The sequence below is a fragment of the Otolemur garnettii genome, unplaced genomic scaffold (assembly GCF_000181295.1).
Source record: "Otolemur garnettii isolate 467f Iridium unplaced genomic scaffold, OtoGar3 scaffold00108, whole genome shotgun sequence".
Taxonomy (NCBI): domain Eukaryota; kingdom Metazoa; phylum Chordata; class Mammalia; order Primates; family Galagidae; genus Otolemur; species Otolemur garnettii.
The window spans coordinates 720093-742269 of NW_003852503.1; the positions used below are offsets into that span (position 1 = coordinate 720093).

At 51.6% G+C, this 22177-nt stretch overlaps 1 protein-coding gene across 3 annotated transcripts in view; it reads left to right on the forward strand.

Annotated features, from left to right (window-relative positions):
- PKNOX2 (PBX/knotted 1 homeobox 2) overlaps positions 1 to 22177 on the forward strand; it is a 257613-nt gene that overhangs the window by 168915 nt on the left and 66521 nt on the right. Inside the window, exon 1 of one of the 3 annotated variants that reach the window (XM_003796766.3) lies at positions 9200 to 9286. The exons of the other annotated variants lie outside the window; for them this stretch is intronic. Within the exon in view, the coding sequence (XP_003796814.1) occupies positions 9200 to 9286 (87 nt within the window). Of the gene's footprint in view, positions 1 to 9199; positions 9287 to 22177 lie in introns of those variants that run through there. 3 annotated transcript variants of the gene reach the window in all.

Sequence of the window (22177 nt, forward strand, 5' to 3'; positions counted from 1 at the left end):
AGCTGTAATGCCACGGCACTCTACCCAGGGGGACAGCTTGAGGCTCTGTCTCAAAAAAAAAAAAAAAGAAAGAAATTGGAACTAGAGGCTCAGCACCTGTAGCTTAGCAGCTAGGGCACCAGCCACATACCCCAGAGCTGGCCGGTTCAGATCCAGCCCAGGTCTGCCAAACAACAATGACAACTACAACCAAAAAATAGCCAGGCATTGTGGCAGGCACCTGTAGTCCTAGCTACTTGGGAGGCTGAGGCAAGGGAATTGTTTAAGTCCAAGAGTTTGAGGTTGCTGTGAGCTATGATGCCAAAGCACTCTACCAAGGGTGACATAGTGAAACACTATCTCAAAAAAAAAAAAAAAAAGAAGAAAAAGAAAAGAAATTGGAACTAGACATCATCCAGCCAGGGGACATGGAACAGTCTTTCTCAGAGGGAATGGGCCTGCCTGACCCTCCTCTCTGGGGTCGGGGGACTGTAAGGTCAAGGCAGGGGATGGACGGGATAGGCTTCGGAGCCCCGCCTCTGTGCCCACCTCCAGCCAGCCCCCGCCCCACCCTGCCCTCACCTTCTGTGGCCCCCACTTCTGTTTGCCCTCCTCCCTCTAGCTCTTGGGGACTGTTATCTGCCTCAGTACCTGCCTTGGAGAAGAGAAAGACTATGAAGGGGAGGGGAAGGAGGCTGGTCAGGCAGGTGGAGGTGGCTGCCAGGCTCTGGCAGAGCAGAAGCGCTCCTTCCATCTGGGATCCCCAGCTCGAGCTGTGCGTCTGTCTCTGTTGAGTTGTGAGCCTCAGGGGCCCCGGCCTGTGTTGTTTTCTCAGCTTGGTTCCTGCGCAGCCGCTCCTGTCAGCTCTCGACAAATAATAATAAACCTGGGAATCGGGTTTGTCGAGGGGGACTTGGGTCCCTGGATTCATTTTTACATTTGTTTCTCTCCATGTGTGTGCAGACAAGAGAGCACATGATATTGTCTCGGGGGCCCCCAGGTGCCCTGGCAATGCACCCTAACTGCCATCCAGGGAGGAACGGGAGGGCTCTCCTCTGTCCCTGATCACTGGTGCTGCCTGGATAGTGAAAAGAAAAGAAAAATAATTGAATAAAAGGCCTCAAGCTTCTCCTTTCCCTAAGGCCTCCCACCATGTTGTTTGGCTAAAGATAAGGGGGCTGGAGATGAAATAGAGGGTGGAATCCTCTCTCTCAGTTGGAGCGTTCCCCAGGGGCCACAGGCCCAGAGAGAGGGTTGACTCAGATCAACCCCCAGGGTAGTGGCTGCGAAGTCTCCCCCACCTCCATTTGTGGGGGTAAAACCACAGAGGGAGGAGAATCTTGGGAAGGGAGAAGCACTGTAAGCTGAGCATCACTGGCCAAAGCAGGACCCTGGTGTGGGGGAGTGCGAAGCTTAGGACCAGATTAGTGATGCCCCTCTGGGGCGGACAGAACCACTGCGGTCACAGCTGCAGGCCCCCTGCCTCCCGGCAGGAAGAAGGTGGACGCCACCTCTCTGTGAGCAGAGTGCAAGGGCTATGCTCACCCTTCCAGACGGCGTGCTTTTCTTTTTTTCTTTCTGTTTTTTTGTTTTATTTTGTTTAAAGGAATCAAAGGGGGAAAAATTGCCAAGTTGTAAAGTGCTTAAAGAGGAGATGAGAATCTTCATCAAAATGCTAAAAGCTGGAGGGGAGAGTAATGTGAGAACTCTTGCCTGCTATTTATGGGATTGATTCTCAGATCAAGAAGAAGCAAGCAGTTGGATGAAAGGAATTATTGTTAAGCTCCTCGGTAGGAAGATCTAATGGACAATTGCCGCTATCAGGGGGAATTAAATTGCTGTTTCAGTTTGTAAAATATATCAGCAGCTTTTTGAAGCCAGAAAAGGTGTGACAGCCAAGGCAGGAGGGATTCTACCGCTCTCCGGCCCTCGTGTGGAGAAGCAGGAGCTCGGCGGGGAGGAGGGCTGGGAGCAGAGCAGGGCTGCTCTTCAGACTCCCATGGTCCATGCTGCAGAGCCCAGTTGAAAAGTAGCTAAACTGAGGCATCAGGAAGGGAGGCTGCAGCCCTGGAACCCTGGGCCCTGGATTGCTGGAACCCCAGAGTCAGAGTGACAGGGCAGGACGGCGGGCTGCTCTCTGGTCAGGCTAGAGTTGAGGAAGACAAGTGCTGCCCGTGGGCTGGGGGGTGATGGAGAAGGACAGCCAGTACTGGCAGCCTCACTCACAGGCCAGGGCCTGTCCCTCAATACCAGGTAGTCAAATCCTCTGCCCCTTGTGCCTATGAAGCACCCCACAATTGATCTGTGGACACAGAACAGCACCCGTTTCCTCCAGAACTGGGTCTCTAGAATGAGGTGTCACTCACCTCTAGGCTGGGGTCAGTTCGTGTTTAAGTGACCTGTTGGGTCAGCCACTCTGGGGACATACTATGATTTCAGATAAAGAACAAACAGTAAAATGGCCCTCAGGAGGTAGAGACCTTAGGAAGTCACACCATAAGCCATTTGGAGAAGGCCACTCTTCTTGGGAGGGGAAGCAGGGAGAAGGGGTCCCCAGATTTGGGATTCACAGAAGGCTCTTACCTCTTCCAAAGCCCATTCACCACTTGGCATTTAAGGGCTGAAAGAGGACTGAGAGAGAGGGAGAGAGAGACTTGCACATGTCCCCAGGAGTCAGAAGCAGGCAGTCCTAACCCCAGCTCATGCTGGTTTCTGCTCTGTCCCCACTTTGCTCCTTAGGGACCAGCATCATGATACTAGGGTATGATCTGGCACCAGTTCCCCAGTAGGCTTCCCAGAAAGGTGGCAAATGACAGTGCAGAGGGTGGTGGTGACCAAAGGGTCGGGTTATCTAGGTTGTCATCTGTGCTTCTTGCTGAAATCATAGCAAATTATTTCTCACTGAATGCTCCAATCAGTGACAGGGAAGTGGGCCTTCCGATGGTGACTTTCTGCAAGGACTTGCACTCTGTGCCGGGTGCCCTGTGCCCTGGGACCTGGGTGACTGTGACGCTATGGCTCATTATTGACCTCTTAGCTGGGCAGCCTTTAGGACACAGAGCAAACAAGGAGGTCAGACCGGAGAGCAGATGCTACTCAGCTCCAGTCTACCTGTCTGTCTGTCCTTCCTTAAGTTATATAGATCCAGCCATCCTTCCCAGCTCCCAGACCCAACTCCGAGGTATCCGTTTGCCCCCCAGCACCCTGAGATCAGAAAGACAGGCAGGAATCAGCATCCACTAGCCTGCAGCATTCTGGCCCCTGAATCCACAGGCCCTGAGCTTCCTCCTGGCTCCCACTGCACCTGGGTGGAGAGGCGAGGGATGGAGGTGGAGGCGCTGGAAGGTGAGGGGAGCTTGCTCCTCTTCCCACATCCCTGAGTCCCCACCTCAAGGACCCTTCACTTCTCTCTCCCTCTAAAGCATTTCAACCAAACAACTGATTGGGAGTAAGAGATCCCTGCTCCTATTTTAAACCTTCCCTGCCCATGGATGCATCCTCTCTCTCCCCCTTTCCTCCTCCCGCTCCCTGCCAAACTGTCCTCATCCTCGACACTGGCCAGTTCTCAGTGCCAACTCCACGCCCCGCGCCGCAGGGACTGCAGAGTTCCTGTGGACACTCGGCTTTCAGCTTGTCATTTCTAGCCTTTTACTGGGTTTTGCCAAGAGACCTGTGGGATGTGTGTGTGTGTGTGTGTGTGTACACGTGCACCCACACGCCTGAGTTTCTTTAGATAAATCCACAGAGTCACATGAAATCAGTGACAGGTTGACACTGTTATTTCAAGATTCATCGCTCGGAGTTGCCAGCAGAGGAGACCTAGCCAACTCCTTCCCACCACCAACACTTTTTTTCCAGGCATAATTTATAGCACTGGGGTGAATTTGTTTCCAAAAGATGAATATCACACTATCAGCAACAGCTGCCTCTCATTTTTATTTGTTTTTAAATTTGACTCAAAGTCCAATTCTCCATACACATCCAAAGCTGTAAATCCTAAGGCGACTGATTACATGATTTAGTAAACAGGTTATATTACATAATGAAATTAAAGTGGGGCCCTGTGACGCCACCTACAGGCCGCCTTGGGGAAAGGATCTTGGGCTGGAGAAGATGGTTTTGGACAAGGCTTGGGGCTGAGAGAAAAGAAACAGGATTGTGCCAGAGTCAAGGCTGCTGCCCCATGGGGAGGAGCTGAAGCCAGCCAGGTTTACTAATGCAGCTTTCTAGTCCCTCCTGCTGAGTTCACCGTGTTATTTCAGCCTCCTGCAAATCTGTCTAGACATCAGAACCCTGGCTCAGGCAGCTGCTCAGAGGGAATGTCTTGGGGGTGGGGGTGGAGGGCTAACTTGGGGGCATCTGGGCTGTGGGGGATTGAGGGCTCCAGGCTTGCTGGCCTTGGGGCCTCCTTCCCACTCTCCAGAGGAAGTGAAGGAAGACAGAGCTGGCTGGACTTTGGAATGAAGCTACCCTCTAACTCTTTCCATTCAAGTCACCATGTATGTGTGGAGTGTTAACCGTGGGCAAAAGGTTTCTGAATATTCTGGGGAAATCCCTTCATTTCACAAATCAAGAGGGAAAGTGACTCTCCAGGCTGCAGATCAGTAGCAGATTCCACTGGGTATGGAGTCCGGAGTTTTTGACCCTCATGGGAATTGAGAGCTGAGGATGCCCTTGTGAATCCTCTCGTCCACTCCCAGAGTTTACCGATGAGGAAACAGACTGAGACAGAGGATGGGACTTCCACAGCCTCTGCTTGTACCAAGAGAAGGAAAATCATGCAGATACTGCTCGGGTGTATCAGAGGACAGACAGGAAGGGCTCCTAGGGGATCCTGGGGGAACCTCTCAGCTGCTATGGAAGGAAGGGAGGAAGAAGGCAGGCAGAGCCCCCTCCCGTCCCTACCCCCAAATCACAGCGTTCTTTGGAAGAGTTAGGCTATGAGGCCTCAAGGATTCTAGCTTCTCTAAAGAGTTTTTGTGAACGTGGTGACATCACAGAAAATTAGTCCCTAGAGAAGAGAGAGGACTCACTTCCCAAGGGCTGAGCAAGAAACTAGAACAGAAGAGAAGGGGAGGGGGGTGATGGCATCAAGGAAGAAAACAGGGAGATCAGAATCCAGGAGGGTGGAAATGTCCCCTCCCCCTTGCCCTTGTGCCAACCATTGGCCTGGTCTCCAGTTTGAGGCAGGTGGTGGGGACAGGGAGGAGCCCAGGGAAAACTGGGCCCTTCCTCCTTTCTCCTACCTTGGTACCAGGCAGCCTGTCTCAGCTAGGGTGAAAGGCCAGGAGCAAATGCTGTCCGGCCAGCTGGCCAGAGAGTTTCCAATTAGACTTTGTTTCTCATCCCCAAGGCCCTGAGCCCCAACCCGGGCACCCCAGCCCAATTACTGCCCTGCAGCATTAACCCCTTGGTGCCCCAGGCCGTTAATGGAATGTTAATTGGTCTAATGGGTTTCATGTCAACAAGTCCTAATGAGCTCCTTCCTAATGAGGTTGGTGTTTTTCCCTAAGCCTGTTTGTCAACACACTGGAGTTTGGGCTCCAGACCAGGGGCCTCCTGCTGCAGAGTTGAGGGAGAACTGGGCTGAGGAGCACTGCCCATTCCTGTTGCCTAAAGGGCTGTCCCCCGATGTCCCCTCATTCCCCTACACTGCCTCACCAGCTCCCAAGCTCTGTAAAATAGCATTTTAAGCTTCTTTTGATGATGGTAAAATTGTTGTCATGTAACGAAAGATTTCAGCATTAAGAAAACACAAAAAACAACCTTTCAACATGAGCCTACCCTCCATGTGGAATTGCCCTTGGTGGGTTGTTCCAGTGTGTACTCCATTTGCAGCCTTGGTTGAGCTCCCCCAAACTCAAGGGTATCTGGTACAGAGTGCTGGGGCCGCTGGACAGGCCCCCAGCATCTTAGAGCCCCTGACAAAAGCCTGGAAGCCCCAGGCTGGGTTTGCTGGAGCTCAGGCCCCCTACTCCCCCACCGAAAGGAAATGCAAAAAAGGGCAGGTTTCCCCCAAAGGGCTGGGACCCCAATGCAGAGTCCTCGCCAAAGCCTCGGACAAGATGTGTCAGATCCCCAAATTCCTCTCCAGGCCATGCCTAGCAGGGTGGGGGGCGTGCATGTGTGGGTGGAGGGGTGTGAGGAAAACAGCCAGCTTCCGGAGATGGGCTGCAGTCTTAGGGTAGCTGAGCTCCCCCTGTGTCAAGTTGCTGCAGGCTTCTGTGCCTGAGTGAGCAGAGAAGGGGACTTAAGCTCCTGATGAAAAGGCCTCCTGTTCTCTTGTAGGAGAAGCCCCCAGAGGGTAATGGGGCAGTGGCCTAATGGCCTGTGGTGACCTCAAAGAGGGGGAGGGACAAGGACCATCTGGGTCCTCATTAAATTGCCCTTGTGTCCTCTGTTCTGCAGCCCCATGGGCTCGGGACTGAACAGGCTCCTCTCAGCCTCCTGAATGCCTGTCACTGGGCAAAGACCACTCTTAACTGTCCCTGCTTACCCCCTGGACAGGGCAGCCTTGCTGCTCTTGCAAATACTTCTTGGGACAGAGCCTCTAAAATGATCCTTCCTTCCATTCATTGGACAGTGAACAAAAGAATGCAAATTAAAGACTCTGGTCCCAATCCTCCTCATTGAGTTTCCTTTGCTTTGCCTTCACAATGAGTTCCCCAGCCATGGAATGAGGTAACCAAAAGACCCAAGCCTGAGGTTAAAGGGAACCGCTGCCCCTAAGGTGGGAGACGCAGCTCCCACCCTGACTCTGCCCTCAGGCTCCCTCTCCTGGAAGCTGCAGGCACTGCAGTGCTGAGGCCCTCCTCTGTTTTCCAACCAGCGAGCCTTCTAATTGGAGCTCCGGGAAGGAGGTCCTGCCATCCTGGCCCTTAGGCCCCATCCGAAGTTTCCTTCCCCACCAGAGTTCCAGGAAAGGCTGTGACCGATATGTTCCTGAAATAGTCCTATTTCCTTTATTCTCTTGGGGCCCAAAAGAGAGAAATTCCACCATTTTCATATAAGTCACAGTTCTTTCAGATGTCTCAAGGAGTCTGTATCCCCCTTTCCCTTTTGCAACCCTCTTCACTATGCTCTGGACTTCATGAGATGCTGAACACCACCCAAAGACTCAGCCATGAAAATAGGCCTTTATTCCCCTGTCTGGGAGAGAGGCTCCCCTCAGAGCTCTCTCTGAGCCCCTTTGCAAAAGGAAATGTGGGCCATGGTGCCCAGGGTATGTGAGGAGGGCGAGAGACCTTGTGTCTTTAGTCCATCCTTTGAGTGAGGTCAGGGTGAGGCAAGCCAGAGCTCTAGGCAGTGAGGCCCACAGGAATTGTCCTGCACTCCAAGATTTTAGTGCAGACGGTGCCATCACCCCCTGCACTTCTCCCACCTTCTACTTTCCTGATGGTCTGTTAGCTCCCTGTGCCGTCCTTGGAGAAAAGACACAGACTCATCCATCTATCCCATCACACCCTCAACACAGTTCTCTGCACAGAGGTGAAACTTTTTAAAAAGCTATGGAATGAAACATGAATTTCCAATGTTTTTTGCACATGCCCCTCAGGTCAAAATATGCCTGGTACTTTGGAGACTCAGGTCAGGTCCATTTTTTCCTCCTCTTCCTGAAAAAGAACCAAAAGAGACAGAGACGAAGAGGGGGGTGAACCTGTGTGATGTGTAACATAAGGAGGGTGCTCCCTGCTCCTCCCCTTCCCCAGGTGGACATGCTGCTCGCTCCTGTGAGTGCTGGGGAGCACACACCCATACACACACACACCAGCCCTGGAGACCCACTCCTTTATTTAACAACAGCTCCAAAACACCCTCACATACCCACAGAGTTCAGGTATGTGAAGATTTTGGAACACCCTAGGGAGGGTCAGGCTGGAAGGGGATGGAGCCACGTGGGGGAGGGGAGCTCAGAGCTTTGCTCACAAAGCTTTCTAGCTCCTCAGCACCCTCCGCCCAGGACCACAGCTCCTGCACACCACAGAGGCTCTTAGCAATCTCCTGCCCCACAATGGGCAGCCCTAGACCAAGCAACTAGCCTGTGGTTCCAGCTCTAAATATTTCAGGGCATCTGCTGGATAGCGCAGCAGCTCTCTGGGCATTCTGTTTCCTTGGATGGCACTGCCAGGCTATCTGCACTTAACAGCATCACATTCTTGTTCAAGAGCAGCCTTGAGGTTTGGTTGGGGGAGCTTGCTCACTTACTGGTGATGGAGCGGTGAGGGGTACAGAAGAGTGGAGCAGAGCCAAAATGGGGACTCTAGAGATTTGGGATCCTCCCTGCTTCACTAAGTCTACCCTCTGGAACACACACACACAGACACACAGACACCCTCCTTTTGGTCTCTGTCTCTATCTCCATTATAAGAGGCTGATAGAGCATGTGACTCTGACACTTCTGGCCCCATGTTCCAGTGACTCCACACTGAACCAAGGCTAAGGAGGCTCTTAACAGAACACGCAGACACATCCACAGACCTGTAGTCACAGCATGCACCTAGGGAAATCCAGGAGGAGACCTGTATTCCCTCCCTCTTCCCCAGAGCCTCCAATCAGTCTGTTGGGCTGCAGCCTGAAGAGGGGACCATGCCCCATGTCCCTGGCCACTACTGGGGGGTGTGATGAATGAGGAAGTGAGCCTGGTGTTTGGGGGCCCTAGAGCAGGGAGCTAGGGGCCTAGGGCCTTTCTGCTCTGTGAATGCTGGGGCTGCTCCAGAAAGCCTGGGGAGGTGGGCAGGGGGAGGGGGGAAGAAGCACATTCCTTATGTTACACAGGGACAGGAACAAGGTGAGGCTCAGGACTCAGGGAAGGAGGGTCTCCAAATGGCCTCCAATCTCCCAGTGCTGCCAGCAGCCAGGCCCCCTCCCCCTCACAGACACACACACACACACACACACACACACACACCCTGGGCCAGAGCTGATGCTGAACAAAGCATCTCTGCAGGGTACAGGTTGTTTTACATATGATTTGAATATTGTTTCTTTCAAGTCAAAATAGCACAGCCAGCCCCTCCCCACCCAGGCCTCTCCCCTTAGCTCTCATTTGTTCCCCTGAAGGGCCTCCAGCCCTTGCTGTATCTTGTCAGCCCAGGTGGCCCAGCCTGAAAAGATGTGGAGCTGGTTGGTGCCCAGGGCTGGCTGCACTCAGTGGTGTTGGTGGTATTAATGGTGCGGCCCCCTCTCTCCTGCCCACAGATCCTCCATGTGAATCAATCCCATGATGCAACATGCCTCCCCAGCCCCAGCTCTGACGATGATGGCCACGCAGAATGTCCCTCCCCCACCCTACCAGGACAGCCCGCAGGTGAGTGCGCAGGAGCGGGGGAGTGTGGTGGCCTTTAGCATTCTAGCTGAGGGGCTGCAGTGTCCCAGGGTCTGAGGGCAGAGCCAGGCCTCTCTCAGCCTGTCTGACAGCACACTGGCTCTCCCCCTGTCCGGCCTGGGGAAGGAGGACCTGGCAAACATAGACCTCTGGGCAGAGGGGTCACTGCATTCCACACAACAACAGGTTCAGCCCTACACCTAGGACCACAGCCTAGTGGTCATGGTCCTGTCCCCACACCCAACCAGCAGTCTCACACCAGTGCAGCCCAGCCCCTTTGTCATGAATGGGGAAAAACCCAACAGCTGGGGAGACCCAGGAACAAGGTGTCAGTAGGACACACTGATTCTACTGTCCAGTAGGACAGATCTCAAAGGATCTGCCTTTGAGTGTTTGGAAAACTTCCTACTTTGAGGGTCCTTAGTGCTAGGTCCCCACATCCTCTGGTCACTCGGGCCCTTGTGTCCAGTCCTCTCATGCTGCCTCTCAGAAGAATGTGTTCTCTCCAGGACTCTGCCTGGCTTCTAAGTAGAAAAAGCCAGGATTCTTTCTTTATGCCCTCTGACCCCCTCCTTCTGGCCCCCAGCTTCCATCCTTGACATAGCAACCACCGCCTAGTTCTTCTGAGCCCCCCAGCCTGGTTTCCTCTCCTGCAGCAGGCACCCTCACCTCCTGCTGTCTGGTATTGGTCCCTTCTCCTCCTTCTGCAAGCCCTGCAGCTGGGAGTTGCCCTCTGCAGTCCTTGATACCGATCCCTTCTCCTCTCTGCTTCCCCCGAGTGTACCTCCCACCCACCCCACAACGGGTTTTCTGAGACTCCAAGTTATTCAGCTCCATTCTTTGACCTTTCTCTTTGTGCCCTCCTGTTTCTTTACTGTGGTCTCTCTGGTCAATATTAATTCAATAATTATTTATCAAGCATCTGTGATGTGAAATGCACCCAGCTAGAAAACCCATTCACGCGTTTACCCTGCGCACAGTGGGTGCCCGCTATGTGCTGGCGTCACGCGACCGTCCTCACTCCTCCAGCAGCCACTCTGCCCTTCCCCGTCACCCCTCACTCATTGGCATTTCAAACACAGCCATCCTCATAGACCACATGGAAGATCTGTGCAGCATGAAAAGGTATTTAGACTCCAGTGCTGGGTGGGCAGACTTGCTCACGTTAAGTCCTGTGGCCCTAACACCCCAACCCAGTGTGAGCATATGATGGGTTTTCCATATATCCTTGTTATCCCCTGCCCCTGTGAAATTACCAGATGATGTAACCAGTTCTCAAAGTGTCTATCCTGTAGGCTACTTCGACTCTCCTCCCCTTTGTCATTCTCCAACCTCCAAGCATACGTCTTTTGGCTCACAGCCCTGCTCACTGCTGTCAGCTCACATTCCCTGTCTCTCTCAGCCTAACCTCATACTCAGCAAGCCCTCTGCCCACGAATGACCACAGACTTGGACTTGACATATTCATGCGGCTCCTCTATTCAGAAGCTTCCAGGTTATCCAATGTGATGTCAGGGCCCTTTTCTCTGTAGTCCCAGAACCCAGAGAGAAAGCCCAGGAGCCCTCAACTGATGGAGATCTTTGCCCCCTCCCCTCCAAAAAGAAGCAAAAAAGAAGAGGCCCCTGGGGCTGTAATGGGGGACAAGAATTGTCCTTCCTCAACAGAAGCAGACCCAACCCTCAGCCAGGAACTTTGGCCACTTCTTTTGTAATGATACTCTTCCAAGCTCCAGAGTCAGCGTGGAAACAGAGGAGGCCCCTTCCTTTATGTAGCAGGTGGTGAATGCCAAGGCCCACACCCCCATTCCTAAGCCTCCAGGGTAGACAGGGCAGGGCTGAGGGGTCAGAGGGCACTGGATCGGTGCTGCTAGAGGCAGCTGTTTCCTCCCACCTGCCCTCCCTGTCTTGCCTGCCTGGGCAGCTGGGAGAAGTTTTGGTTTCTTGGGGATTAGCAGGAGAGCTGCAGTAAGGGCTGATGTTGTCCATGAATGCTGATCCAAGAGCTTAATTTAATTATCAGCATACAGCTGGATTAATAAATCCCAACTGCTGATGGAGGTGAGGGAGGTGGAGCTGCAGCCCTGAGCCGCTCAGTGCCCCCTGAAGCTACTACTGAGGTTCTCTAGCTTTTGAGGGAAATATGGGAGCCCCTAGTTGATCCACTGAGGGTCTCAGAGCAGAAGCTGGGTGCAGAGACTGTCAGAACACCATCATTGAAAATACTCCCATGTACAGCAAAGGAATCATTTGCCCTGGGGAAGCTGCCATCTACCTGTAACCCAGAGATCCAGGAACGAAATGTCTATAGGCAGCCTTAGTATCCATAGTGAAGTGACCAAGCCAAAGTCCTAGGCTCTTTATGACAATGGCTAAGCCACTAGGCTATGACTAAATTACCACTGGCCTTCCCTGAGCTGGGCTGGCTCCCAAGGAAGCTGATCAGGATGGGGGCCAAGGGACAGGAGTTAAGGCAGTGATGGAGTGGGACAGACGTAGCACATGGCTGAGGTCCCCAAAACAAAGGCTTTGGCTCATAGAGGAAAAGACTCTTCTTTCCAGAGCATGCTGGCCTTTGAGACCCATAAGCTTAGAGGAGCCATCTCCCCATCTTTTGGGCTTCTCAGAGTGCCTTCCTCATAGCGATGGCTCTGCTCAGTGTGCCTGACCTGGAGTTTTCTGCTAAGGAACTTTTGTGGGCCAATCTTGCCTTCTCATGCTTTCGAGAGGCTGACTACAGCTTCTCAGGGGGGATTCTGCTCCCTTTCCCTGCTAATGCTCATTATCCTCAAGAACCAGCTGCTCCCTGACACTCTATGTCTTCAGGAAAGCCGGGCCTGATAGGAACATGGGTTGGGTACCCCAGGGAATCATGTCCTAAATGGGGCTCTCAAGAAATGAGGCCCATGCCTTCCTCATTCCTCGAGGTCTAATCTCATTACGTTTGGGCCCTGTATGACTTGTTTCCTCAAGGCCTGGACTGCTGAGCACATCTCTCTATCACCTCCTCAGAAACCCAGTTTCTTCCACGGGCAACAAATGGACAGTCTTTGATATGAAGTCCCCACAATGAAAAAGGAAGCGAGAAGCCGAGCCCTTCCTCTGAGACCCATGCAATCGTTTTAATAATGTTCCCGTTGTGCTAAGGGCTAGCAGTAGCGAGCGTAATCTATTCAAATGCACAGGAGAATCTCGCTTTGGAAAATTAGGAATCTGCATTAAAAAATTCCCAAGCCCCGGACCTTCTTTATAATAAATTAGAATTTTTTTTTTCAAGGCAAGTCCTTAACTTGGCAATTTCATTTTTGAAGTTTGGGGAATAAAGTTATTAAAAATGAGGGAAGCTTTTTTTCCTTCCCATTTTAGTAGAGAAGCATTAATGGTTATGGCCCCATGCTATCTGGGCACAAGCCAAGTGCCATGACAGCTAAGTAGGTGGCTTCTAGCCCCTTGGTTTTGTCAGTCCCTCCTGGGGAAACCCTGTGCTTACTTGTAAGGACGTCACTCTGTGTTTATTGTGCGTTGAAGACTGAATTCAGTTTAGAAAGTGCAAAAGCAACAACCCAGTGGAGCCCTCCCTGTGGCCTACTTCCTCCTTCTGGTTATTTCCGGTTAAATTCAGACAGAGCCACAGCACCTTCTACTGCTGACCTGTAGGACCTCAATTCTAGCATGTTCTAGTTGGGCCCTCTGTGCCCTGATGAGGGAGGAGCAAGCCACCAAGAGAGAGGAATTCTACAGAGATTATTTAAGGACTACATGGTCTTCGGGGAGACCTGGGTATGTGGTCCTCAGTTCAATGCATCATGTTAATTCCTACATCCCTCCCATTCTGTCTTCTGCAACTCTGCCACATTGGGCCTGACTGTCTGTCACCTGGACTCTTCCAGCCTCCTCTTCCACTGCCCCAGCACCCCTGCTGACCCCCATGTTCTCTCCTATTGCTCTCCTCTTCTGTGCTTGCTTAGAACTCCAGCAAGCATCACTCCAGCTAGTGTCACTCCAGCCTCCCTCCTAGAACCACCCTGTCACTCCTAGGCAAATGCCTTTTCATTCACACACTCTCTCTCTCCACCTCAAAAATGTCATTCAAGTCCTGTTTCCTGTAACCCTCATATGCAATGTCACTCACCAAGCAGAGCTCTTTCTTCCATAGCTCTGTCAGCAACTCCCAGAAGCCATGGGGATTTACTAGGGAAGGCAGCAGCTTCTCCACCCTCACCCACACACAACAGCACCCACTCCACACTCTGCCTCTAACATAGATGCAGACTGATATTCCACAGATATCTTTGCTCTTGACTTATAGACAAAACAAATATTTTATCTGGTCTGTTTGTGTGTGTATTCTATGTTTGGTATGCTTCTGTCTGCATGTCCCACATGTCGGCTGTATGAGCCCTTGACTAGAAGGCAGAAATCCTTGGCAGTCTCAGTCTGAACCCGTAGGCATAGTCCCTATGGATGTGGACACTTGCATGATAGTTTAGATTAGGAGGAAATTGTTGGGCAGGTAACCAGGGGCTTACCTAGCATGGCTTGGTGCAAGGTGATATTAAAGGGTCTTGGTAGTTCCCCAAGGATGCAACCTTGTTTTTGACCAGAGAGAGGGAAGACAGGCAAAGTGAGAACTCACTGTTGAGGACCAGTATGGGAAGCTCCATGCAGAAGCAAGTCAAGTATTTGCCTGAGGCCCTTTGGCAGAAGCTCCATTTCCTGTCACCCTCCATCTTCCACCAACCCTCAGGGTAAGAAGAGTCCAGAACCCCAGGGCACTGTAGTTGAAGATCTAGGGTCAAGATAATATTATTGCACCTACCCTGAAAGAGGCAGCTAGGGCTGGGGCCAGCCACTTGGGGGAAGCAGGCCAGTCTCTCTTGCCCCTCCAAGCACCTTGTTTCTCTCCCTATCCACTCTAGGTGGGGCCAGGGGAGGCAGATGTCTTGGGGAAACTGGATGGACTTTGATCAGTCATCAGGATCCCCATGCTGGTTTCATTAACTAGAGGCAGAAGGAGGTGGCTGGGGCCCCTGGCTGTGAATGGCCTCCATCCAGGCCACACAGCTGTGACAGGCAGAAAGGGTTCAGATGTTTTCACACTCGCTTTACATTCCTCTCATCTCTTTAGGGGCTGGAGCCCCCTGCCTTGCAGGGCCCTCTGCTCAGCTGCCTGTGAAACACATTCACTTTGCAGCAATAGAGTTAATTCAGCAGCTTTCAAAGTCCCCCTAAGCCTTTTCTGTGGCTGTGATTGACAGCTCCCTCTGTTCCTGGGGGCAACACCCCAGGGACCATATGGGGGACCCACCTTCTCTTGCCTTGACTCATCAAAACAGACTCTTCTCTTTCTTTTCTATTTTCTGCCAGGCCTTTCTTCTCTTTGTACCCAGTGACCTCTCTCTCTGCTTGCTTGGGCCACCCATGTCTTTAAACTGGACATACCCCTGAACTCCTACTCACTTAAGACCTGAATCCTTCATTGTGTAAAAGGCAAAAACAACCTCCAGGTCCAATCATGGGGCCTTTATACCCACACATGGGAGATGGTAGGCTGGCAACAGGACTTTAAAGCTCACAGAGAAAACCCTCTAATGGCCTAGTCTAGACTTTTGATGTGATGAACTTAGTACCTTCGTTCTGATGTTTACCAAAACACAAAGATTTTGTTGTCTACCTCCTGTCTCCAAGCAGGATGAGTGCTCTAAACAGCTACAGAAATAGTTGATGGCCCAAGGATATAAAGCCTAAAAAAAGCAGAGGACAGGTGATCAGATCAGCAGGTCTGAGGAGCTCCTTGGATGCTCTGCCTCTCTCTCCTGTGCCACTGACTTCTGGGGCGGGGGGGGGGGGGGTGGCTCCCACATCTGTGTGGCCCAGCAGGAGGCAGGTGGGTGAGTTGGGCTCCAAGATGTTTGTTATCCTTGGAGTTTGTGATCTGGGGAGAGAGAGTGGGATGACTCAGCCTAGTAGAAATTCAGAAATCTTAGGCCTTATCCTAAGCTCTGCTGCTGCTGAATTATACAAATTCAGGCAAAGCAATCTCAGCACTATTTCATTCACTCATCCCGTCAATAACTATTGACTGCTTCCAATAGATCATACAGACTTTGTCCTGCTATGTCCTGGGAGTGCAAAGTTAACAGAGTTCCTGCCCTAACAGAGCTTATAGTCCATTTGGGGCCTTAGTTTCTGCATTGGTGAAAGGGGAATAACTTCTGTCCTCCCTGCCTCACCGACTGTTGAGAGATGGAGTATAAAAAATAAAGTGCTGCTTCTCAGCCTCTTCACCCCTGAGCCGGGCTGGTTTTTCATTCTATCTTCTGCACATCTCCAGCAGCTCAGATTGGAGTGAACTTTAATTAATTTTTATTAGGAACACAATAGGCATATTAAATGTTTCTCCAACTATAAACACGCCCTCACATACACACACACTCACAGACACAGGCACAAATATACTGAGATTCTGGTGTGTCCTCTAAAGAGTCTCTTGGAAGTCATAGGTGTAGGACTATTACAAAAGTGAGGGGTCCTCCAAAGATGAGTGGGAAGGATGGGAGGAGTCAGTTTCCAGGGAACCGTACAAAGCTGGGAAGCTAAAGCCTTGGCTCCAAGTGCCCAGCCTTCATCTTATTAGCCTCCATCAGTAATGCCCCAGAGGCGCAGTTAGGGCCAGCAAACATTTTACAAGCCACATTTTGTAAACTACTACCTACAAACCTATTTTAAATTAATTAATTAATTAGTCAAAACCTCCACTGTACACCACTGAGTAACCTTTCTGTATTCTGTTCTGTCTGGCTCCCCCGGGATCACGATGGAGGCAACCGAGGCCTGCTGTTCCGGGAGCCTCCTTGGCTCTGCACCTTGTTCCTCTGGTCCCTGTGCCAACTGGGGTGGGTGGTGTTTGGAGGAGAACTTCTTGGCCTCTCCTCTCTTGGGATCCCTGAGCCCTTTAATATGTCCTTCAATCTTTCCCTTCTTTGATTCATCCTTCAGTCATTTAACAAACACACTGGGAGCCTATCATGAGCCAGGCCCGGGAGCGGAGGAGCCCACCTGCTTGTGGAGACAGACAAATAAAGCACCCCAAGAGTTCCTGGTGGCTGTGGAGAATCAGGAAAGGCTTCTGGGGAGAGTTGAGGCTCCAGTTAGGTGGCAGGGAGGCAGAGAAGGGAATGAAGATATTTCCTGCTGAGGCAGCGCCGGAGAAAGGCATGAGGATGTGAACCTTTGAGCATGTTCCGACAACCCTACACATGAGTCTGCCCCATGCAGGGAAAGGGATGGAGTGGTGTACGGTGTGAGACAAGGCTGGGGTCAGTGAGCAGGCCTAGTCCTGGAGCACCCTGGGGCCATGCCCCCCCCCACACACACACACACATTGGCCTTGCCCCCTGCTGCTTCCTCCCTGTTCAGGCCAAACCTGGTATTTACCAAAGGGCTTCAAGCCCTGACATCCTCCCAGGTCCTTGGCCTCTCTGCTGGTTTCCAGGAAGCTGATCCTGTACCCAGCTTGCCAAGGTTCTGGAGGGAAAGCCAGTGCTCTGGAATCCTAGCTGTCTGGAGCATTGGCAGCTCTAGTGGACCAGGCCTGGGCAGCCCTGGGGGCTCCGGAACACAAGGCTTCCTGCAGCCTAGCAGGGCAGGCCCAGGAGCTGGTCCATTCCGGCATTTCTGAGCCCTTGTCAGGTGAAGGGCTCAGAAGAGGGATGTCCTCTTCAGAGGAATGTCTGTGCTGAGAGGCATAGGCTTAAGTGGCCAGGTTTGCAGGAAGGGACCCTGTGAGGGGCATGTGGGTATAACAGCCACGCAGAGCAAGACCGAGGGGCACATGGGAAGGGCAGGTAGTGTTCAGGCTTCTCCAGTGGGGTAAAGCCAGGGGGTGCAATTTGGATTTGCATTCAGAGGAGAAGACTAGCAAAAGGAAGCATTAAAGATGCTTAGATTTCTGAACAACTACTGTTTGCCACACGCTCTCACATAAGGCCTCATGGTAGCCCTGGGGAGAGACATTATCAGATATCATCAGGCGTTATCCCAGCCAGCCCTGGGAAGAAACTGAGGCTCAGAGGAACTGAGTCACTTGCTCAAGGAGATAAAACGGTGACTGGTTCTGTCTCCTTCCATGACACCTTGGGACTCCTGTCCCTGCACCTGAGCGGCCACTTGCCCAGTGCGTTCCCTGGCGGCTTACACACTCAGCAGGGGTAGCACCCATAGGGACAGGACCCCCAAGGCTGCCCTCGGGAGGGAAACAAAAGCAGCCAGCACTCAGGGTGTGGTTTGCAGGGTGTGCAGGTCGTAGTACCAATAACTGTAAAATGCTGTGACTATGAAGTGCCGCCTGCCTCTCACATAGTATCTCATCTAATTCTAAAACCGCCACATCTTAGGTGTAATTACTCTCATTTGGTAGATGAGGATGGATCAGAAAAGTCAAGTGACTTGCCCAAGTCACACTGGCAGAGCCCATCATGCTCACACCCCCCACTCTCAATCAGGGTGTGGCTGGGACTGTGGGCTGCCCTGCAGTGACCTAAGGCATTCAGGGTCAGGAAGATAAATCTCCAGCTAAATTGACCGCCTTTGATCGGAAGGCCTACCCACTCCCCGTTAGTCATTCCCGCATTCTATAGATATTTTGGATACTCTATCAGTCACTGGTGCTATGACAGTAGGCAGAAAAAGCCTGGTCCCTGCCCTCAAGGATCCTGCAGTCTCAGAGGAGACAGTCACAGGAGTATCAAGTCATAGCAGGGTGCTCTGGGCCATGCAGGCCCGGGCCAGAGGGGCCTGACCTAGTGCCGATGCTCTGCCAGCATCCTCTAAAGGTGACAGCAATCTTCACAGCAGTGGGGGAGATAGGAAGCACCCCTCCTATTTTTCAGATGATGGGCCTGAGCCCTCAAAAGGTAAAGTTACACCTCCAAGGCTGCCCAGCTGTAAGCAGCAAGGGTGAGATTCAAAACTGCCTATCCATGCCAACACCTCTGCCCTGCCCTGCCCTGTGCAGACTTCCTCCCACAGCGCTAGGAAGACTTAGGTGTTGTGCCTTATTCTGAACCACCTGCTCCCACCTCCGGCAAGTAAGAGAAGAACCCTGAAGGGAAGCTGGCAGGAGGCAGCAGCGGAAGACAGTTCAGGCTTTCTGGAAGGCTTGAAGCCCACCAAAGGCAGGACTCTTCTGGGCTTGAGGTCTCCAGGCTGCTCCACAGGCCCCCGGGGAAGTTGACACAGCAGTGAGTCACTTTCCGTGAATAAACCACCCTTGCCTTCCTCCCTGGATTCTGCATGGAAGAACTGTTTCTGGCACAATCACTGTTGTGGGATTTGACTTAAGCTTGTGTGTGAGAGGTTTGCTGAGGGTAGGGACAGGCTGGGTCCAGCAGTGAGGACGGCATGAACTAGTTAGGAACTCAGAGTAAGCACCGGGAAGTGGGATTTCATGCCCTCTGTCCCCTGTCTGCCTCTTCTTTCACAGAAGGTGAAAAAAATCTTCCCATTTTCCTCTTTAAAGAAAAGTAATCAAAGGTACTGATTCACTGTAAGATTAGTCAGAATGCCCTCTGTGGGCTTTTGTTTTGTCATCTGGAAGATGGGGATGATGGTAACCTACTGCACAGGATTATCATTTAACACAAGGGCCTACAGAAAGAGTTTGTTAATTCCTTAGGACGTGACATGGAAAGGGATGTGAGGCCTTCTGATGTCAGTGAGGGCACCTGGGGCAGGGAGCCAAGCTGAGCTTTCCAGCATTCTCAGGGAGTGTCTCCTACAAGGCCAGACTGTCAGAGTGGCTGGATCCTGCAGCTCCTCCAGATGTTTTGTGCCTGCATACATAACTTACACCCCTCACCTCTTCTCACTCCTTTCTTGGATGACAGGAGAGGGACTTTTCTCATCATATCACAACCAAGAATCTGAGCAGGGGCCCTTTAGCTCCAGCTTAAAGTAGAGCTGGTCCCTGCTGGGTGATAGGAGTCCAGTGGTTACCATATCGATAGGAGGGAAGCACATATGGCGGGTGGCCCTAGAGCCTTCTTTCAGAGGAAGGACCCTCAGCTGAGAGAGGAGATGGGAACCTTGGAGGTGTGGGACACAGCATTGTACCTCAAAGAGGAAAGGCCTCCTAGGGGACGCTGCTGCCCTCCCCACCCAGTACTTGTCTGATTCTCTGGATCAGTCCTTTCCCCATGAGGAGTAGATATTACCATCAGCATTTTACAGATTAGGAAGCCAAGGAGATCAAGAAACTTTCCCCCAAACACCTAGCTAATAATTGGCAGAGGAGCATCAACCCCAGGGCCTGGTCCTCTGCCCCTTTCTTTCTGGGAGGCCTTTCTGATCTCCCAGACTATTCTCGCAGTCGTTCAACTGGACCTGGTTGAAAGGGGCATGGGCTGCCTCAGCAGGGTCTGTAGAGTGCTCTGAGGCTTTGGAGAAAAGCTCCAGTCTGGAGCACCCAGTTCTGAGGCCAAGTGGCCCAGAACAGTGACCAGGTCTGAATGCACCAAGTGGCCCTCCTGGACTGTGTAAGGCGAGTTTCTTCCCAAGCTAGACCAAGAAGAATGGAAGAAAGTTACTTGGGGGGCGGGGGAGATCCTAGAAGTGAGTGGTGTGCTAGTAAATATTTAACAACTGGGGATCGGGGTGAGTAGGGCAAGGGCAGGCCCAGACTTGCAGCATCGGCCAGTTTCCATAGTATAAATGCTCCCACCATGGCCAGTTTTGTCAACCAGCTTACAGAATTCCTAAAAATTTAACAATTGGCATTCACGAGCCAAAACAAGGCAGCTCCAGCATACAGCTTAAGGGCCACACCCTGCGCTGGTCCCCCGGCTCGTCCCCTCACCCTTCCTACTCTTTAGGCTGTGCTGCCCCATAACTTCCCCCCAAACATTCCTCCACTTGTCCCCATGCTCCTGGTCCCCATGCCCTGTGGACAGCTGCAGGTCCTCTCCTTTTGAGCTCAGTTTTGGGGAAATGGATGTCTCTGGCTAGAAAAAGAAATCTATTTGGAGATAAACGCTCTTTCTCCAAACCCGGAGGAAACGCAGAGTTTGCTGACTTGGCCCCTGTGAGCTCTATAAACGTGAGTCATCGTCCTCCTTGGACCAGTTCTGCTGTCTTCTTCCCGTCCTCCTGCCTCTCAGCTGGGGCCTCTTGAGACGCTGGCAAGTGACCGCTTCTGATTGACATTGTATTCTGAGGTTTCATCTTTAATCCAGCAGGGTCCTTTATGCAGCCTTCCCCCAAATCCTCCTAGGAGGGGGACAGTGAGAGAAGGAGCACCCCCCCTTCTCTGTTCTAGGAGCTCATCCTATAGAGGTCCTCGTGGATCCCTTCAAGGACACAGGAAATTCACTCCTAGTGGGCAGAGCAGAGCAAACTTCCCCACCCTACGTTTCACCCTCAGACAAGCTGTGCAGACATTGCTATGCCTTGCTTTGTGACAGAAGGACACTCCGGAAATCTCATGTTTAATAATAACAACCACTCCTCCATCTGTGAAGCCCTCTAGAGTTTCCAGAGCACTTTTACAGACTACACAGAATCGGATCGGAGCCTCACACCAACCCTTTGCAGTGGGTGGTGATTATTAAAGCACTCTCATGGTGTCTGAGCCTGTCAGTGTTGGAGGGACTTCAGATATCACCTAACCCGGCTACCCAGCTGAAGTTCCCATCCTCTCCAGAGTGGCCCAGCTGGCCTGTCACTCCTGCTTGGCTCCTGCAATTGCAGGAGACTTGCTATCACCTGGAGGAAGCCCATTCCAGCCTGAGAGGGTCAGGGGCTTGGAAAGGTATTATCATATGTAGCTTGTCTCCTTGTTAGAGATTTGATGCATTGTTTGTGGTTTGGCCTTTGGGGGCATAAAGAGCAGAGCTGATATAATTTAATCCCTTCATTCAGATTTTCTAGGGAGCTCTCATGTCTCCCCATCTTTCCATTTGCCCCAAATCCAGGTTCCTCCAAATATTCCTCATACAGCATAGCACAGAATCTCTTCACTGTCCTGGTCAATTCTCCTCTGAGTATACTTCCATGTCCTCGTTCAATCAGAGTAGGATGGGACTAGAAGCTTCCTCATGCTGGGAGCTGTGTTTCTGTTAATACATGCTCACGTAGCATTCGGTTAGGTTTTTGGTTTTTTTTTTTCTGATAGGCATATTACACTTTGGACATATTGAGCCAGCTGTCAGCTAAAATACTGCTGCTAATCCTTGCTCTGTGCTTACAATATTGATTTTTTTCCCCAAATGTTAGAAGTGTTAAATTTTAACTTTATAAAAATTTATCTTATTAGATTTAGTCTGTTGCCAAAATCTGTAAAGATCTTTTGGATTCCAGTTTCATGTCATTCATGAATTTGTGAAACACATCTTTAGACAGCCTTTAAATCACTGATAAAAATGCTGAAGAGGACACTCTTCTGGAAACCTCCCCCAAGCTGATGTCTGTACTTGAATTGCCTTCCTTCGGTTGTAGTTTACTAACCTACACATAATTGTCCACCAGGCTACATCTCTCCCTGTTTTCCACAAAGATATCATGGGAAATACTTTGCTGAAGTCACTTTCACCATAATTTTCTGACATGCAAACTTAAGAATCATGTCAAATCCACAGACTGAGCTCCATACTAGCAGACACTCATCTCTGGGACGCCAGAGCCTTGCACAGTGCCTGGTACATAGCAGAGACTCAAGAAATAGCTAAAGTGGCTCGGCGCCTATGGCTCAAGCGGCTAAGGCGCCAGCCACATACAACTAAGGTGGTGGGTTCGAATCCACAGCCCGGGCCCGCCAAACAACAATGATGGCTGCAACCAAAAAATGGCCAGGCGTTGTGGCGGGTGCCTGTAGTCCCAGCT